This window comes from Lactuca sativa, chromosome 7 (assembly GCF_002870075.4).
Source record: "Lactuca sativa cultivar Salinas chromosome 7, Lsat_Salinas_v11, whole genome shotgun sequence".
In the NCBI taxonomy this organism is placed as follows: Eukaryota; Viridiplantae; Streptophyta; class Magnoliopsida; order Asterales; family Asteraceae; genus Lactuca; species Lactuca sativa.
This window is the reverse complement of record NC_056629.2, coordinates 39,307,131-39,311,387: the sequence shown is the minus strand read 5'-3', so window position 1 is coordinate 39,311,387 and position 4,257 is coordinate 39,307,131. Positions and strand designations below refer to the sequence as shown.

At 41.9% G+C, this 4,257-nt stretch overlaps 1 protein-coding gene across 1 annotated transcript; it reads right to left on the bottom strand.

Annotated features, from left to right (window-relative positions):
* Positions 1 to 2,896: 2,896 nt before the first annotated feature.
* On the bottom strand, positions 2,897 to 3,394 carry LOC128127220 (uncharacterized mitochondrial protein AtMg00810-like). Its single transcript, XM_052765654.1, has one exon. It carries the CDS (start codon positions 3,392 to 3,394, stop codon positions 2,897 to 2,899), a length of 498 nt encoding a protein of 165 aa, XP_052621614.1.
* Between the last annotated feature and the right edge of the window lie 863 nt (positions 3,395 to 4,257).

Sequence of the window (4,257 nt, the reverse complement as noted above, 5' to 3'; positions counted from 1 at the left end):
CTGGCGAAATACCGTTACCTTAAGGCCAAAGAATTATAAGGTAACCCGGGATACTCGTAACCATACTAACCGACACTAGAGTACCCGACGCCCTACAAGCGTCTATATAATGTGACATTTGTCACCCCTTGGCTTGGTGAGCCGTGGACTGTAGCTAGCAGTCAGGGTGCGGGGGTGTCAATCCCGTATAGATCTATATACACAATGTCCGCTCTCCCTACAGGAGACTCTGGTTACCAACTGGACGACGGAGAAGGCCGTGTCCCGAAGATGTATCCCAAATAGTGGGTAATGACTTCCAAACAGTGGGTAGTGGGTTTCTAATGTAAGTGCTGACCTAGAGGTAGAGACTCTTAACTGAATTGACTGAAGAAAACTCGTATGTCTATGCTCGTGTACATAATATATAATACTAATGAATCGAACGACTTTCAGATGGACATCCGATCCCACCAGACCACATCTCAACGAAGAAAAGGAAATAGGGCGGACAAGCCTTCCTAAGTCCTTCAATCATTATTTATATACATCTATACAAGCATAAACATACATCTAACTACGCTTGAGTGTGTATTAAGTGGAATCATACAGTGAAGTATAAGTGTACAGTGAAATATCCGAGTCGTGAAGTATAAGCGTACAGTGAAATATCTGAGTCGTGAAGTATAAGCGTACAGTGGATCATCCGAGACGTGAAGTATAAGCGTACAGTGGATCATCCGAGACGTGAAGTATAAGCGTACAGGGTGGGATAATCGAATCGTGAAGTATAAGTGTACCAAGTATAAGTGTATTACGAAGCAGAGACGACAATAAGTGAAGTAAGAACGTCTATCAAGTATAAGAGGCTACAAGTATAAGCGATATAGAGACAAAATCCGGTATAAGCGTATCGCGAAGTGAAAGCATTATCGAGTAGGAATTTAAAATAAATAAAAGTGAAGCAGCAGTAACTAACAAGCGAAAGCATTCATGAAAACCTTGGAAAACCTTATTATTCAGGAAAATCGCATTTGTATCCTTTGATAAAATAAGTGTGAAAGCCTTTAGAAATCTTTGGGAATCTTTTATAAATCAGTTTGAAAATGGATCTTTGATAAGCAATAAAAGTAAGAACTTGAATAAGTGAAAAACCCTTTTTGAAAGCCATTTATAGTGTCCTACTCGGTAAAACAGTGTACAGTGGTAAAATCTGGTGCATGCGGGTTATCAATCACATGTGATTGATATGATAACTGGCATGTTTAACTTGTATTCCCCCCTATAAAACATGTAAAAAAACATTTAAAAGGTTCATTCAGGGGTATGAACTCACCTGGTGTAAGTAGGTCCGACGAAAGTGTCGTTTGGGTGTTCGGTGTCACGCAAGGACTCGATCACACACAATGACCAATTTAACATATGATAACATATGTTCACATACAATTAGCATATATAATACTAATTAAGCACATATACGCACTCACAGGAGCGAAAAACACTTTGGCTAAGTGTTTAGGTGTCCCGGGTAGCGTTTAAGGGTGTGTATGGCTAAGGAATGGAGCTTGCTATCCGAGAGTAAACCCCTATCACATAGTTTACGGTCCAGGGACATCTCACCATGAGTTTACAGCCGTAAACTCATGGTGATGAGTTCTAGGGTGTTTAAGGCTTCTACTTGCATCATGTAATTATTCTAAGCACTTTTCCCAAAAGGCATGAGTGGGTTTGAGGCTTCTAAGGGCACTAACTTGGAGTTTACAGCCTAGGGACACTCCTAATGGAGTTTACGAACATAAACTCTCACCCTTAGTGTTTTGTGAAGTTTCAAGCCTCTAATACCTTTCTAGCAATTTCTAATGAAGTGTGATGCTATATTGGGGGTTTAAATCTAACATTTGGATGTGTTTTGGGGAGTTTACGGCCTAGACTCTTGCTTGGGCCGTAAACTCATTTTTACCCCTCCATTTCATGTGATTAAGTCCTTAAATCCTTCCTAGCATTTTATAGAAATAGTCTAGGGTCATTTGGGGGGGCAAAAACTACTTTTTGGGCATGTTTTGGGGAGTTTACGGCCTTGGTATAGACCTGGGCCGTAAACTCATTTTTATCCTTCATTTTGATGTGTTTAAGTGATCAAAACCCAAAGGAATAAGCCCTTAATTTATGTGTTAAGCCCTAGTGTGGTTTGGGAGTGTTTTGGAGGCATTTTAACAAGGTTTTGAGGGGTTTACGGCCTAAGCTTGTGCTTGGGCCGTAAACTCTCTTTTACCCCCTAATTCTGTGAGTTTTAATGATTAAACACTCCTAGGCTAATACCTCAATTTATTTCCTAGCCATTAGGAACAAGTTTGGGTCATTTTGGCCTCATTTTAGATGTTTACGGCCTAAGGAGGAGCTTTGGCCGTAAACTCCTTTTCCATTGCTTCTAAGTCGGAATTTTGGGCTATAAACACCAATCAATATGTTTTAGAATAAGCTAGGGTAAGCGGACTTACAATTTGGAAGCGTTTGGTTTCGGATTCGGGGTGAAAACGAGTCTAGAGAGAGAGTATAGAGAGAGAGTGTAAAAAGTCTCCAATGGGCTCCACTCACCCTTATATAGGGTTCCGGGTCGGGGCTCGGTGGAATTCTACCCAATACTGCCGTTAAACGGGGCTTTTGGTCGCACCCGATTTAGTGGTCGTAATAATAAAACTTAACATTTTCCAAATAAATGGAAATGTGTGTCTCGTGTTATTATTTCCTTTTATCACGACTTAATGACATGTTAAAGGTAACCAAATGGAATGTTTATTAAATTGACACCCTCTAATTAACGGAACTTTTATACAGTGGAATATTCCGTTAACGGTAACGGGGAAATGTAACGGGGAAACTTGGGTTGTCACATAAGCAGCTTCAGCGAGAACATTAGCTACTCCCTGGTACTCAGCCTCAGCCGAGGAGCGAGACACAACATGTTGACGCTTGGAGGACCATGACATGAGATTATCACCAAGATAGACACAAAATCCGGAAGTGGACCTAGGGTTTGCGGACACCCGACACAATCAGCATCAGAATAAGCAACCAAATGATCAATAGAGGAGGCACGAATACGAAGCCCATGCGAAAGCTTTCCTTGAATGTAACGAAGAATACGCTGAAAAGCAAGGAAATGCGGTTCACGAGGGTCATGCATAAAGAGACAAATTTGTTGAGCCGCATAAGGAATATCAGGATGAGTGAAAGTAAGGTACTGTAAGGCACCCGCCAGGCTTCTGTAGAGAGCGGGATCTGCAACCGGAGTGCCATGAGGAGAAAGTTTTGGCTTAGTATTGGTTAGAGTGTTGCACGGATTACAAGAAAGCATGTCAGCACGGGAGATGATGTCACGATCAAAAGCAGACTGAGATAGAAAGTGACCATCCATGGATCGAGATGCAGCTATGCCTAGGAAAAAAGAGAGGGCCAAGATCTGTCATGGGAAATTCAGATGAAAGACGAGAGATGAAAGACGAGGATGCAGTGAGAATGATATCATCAACATACATGAGTAGATAGATATGATCAGATCCATGATGATATGTGAAGAGAGAGCAGTCAGAGTGAGTACTATTGAAACCAAGAGTGGTGATGAAGACAACAAACCTTTGGTACCAGGCACGGGGAGCCTGTTTAAGGCCATAGAGAGATTTGCGAAGGCAACAAACATGATTGGGAAGGGTAGGATGAAAAAATCCAGGAGGTTGTTTCATGTAAACTTCCTCTGACAGATCACCATGAAGAAAAGCATTTTTAACATCAAGTTGATTGATGGGCTAGTTTTTTGGAAGTGGCAATGCTAAGAATAGTGTGAATAGTAGCAGGCTTGACAACAGGGTTGAAAGTATCATCATAGTCAATGTCAGGCTATTGAGAAAATCCTTGAGCAACAAGACGACCTTTGTAACGATCAAGTTTTTCATTATTGTCAAACTTGTGGCGATATAACCAACAACATCCAACAATGTTGGCATGAGGAGGACAAGGAACAAGATCCCATGTGTGATTAGACTGAAGAGCCATCATCTCACTATCCATGGCAGATTTCCAGTTAGGATCACTTAGAACCTAAGCAGTAGAGCGGGGAATGGGAGAGATGTCCGAGGAGACAGAGAGGTTGAAGATGTGACGTGGTTTTAAAGAACCGGTTCGAGAACGAGTAGTCATATGGTGACTGGAGGTGGGAGGTGGGGGAGGAGGAGGAGTGGGGGGAGTCGGGGATGACGGAACATCATCAGAAGGAGTGATGAT

Bases quoted from the DNA above. Each gene is read 5' to 3' on its own strand.
- LOC128127220 (XM_052765654.1), bottom strand. From the start codon at position 3,394: ATGGATGGTCACTTTCTATCTCAGTCTGCTTTTGATCGTGACATCATC.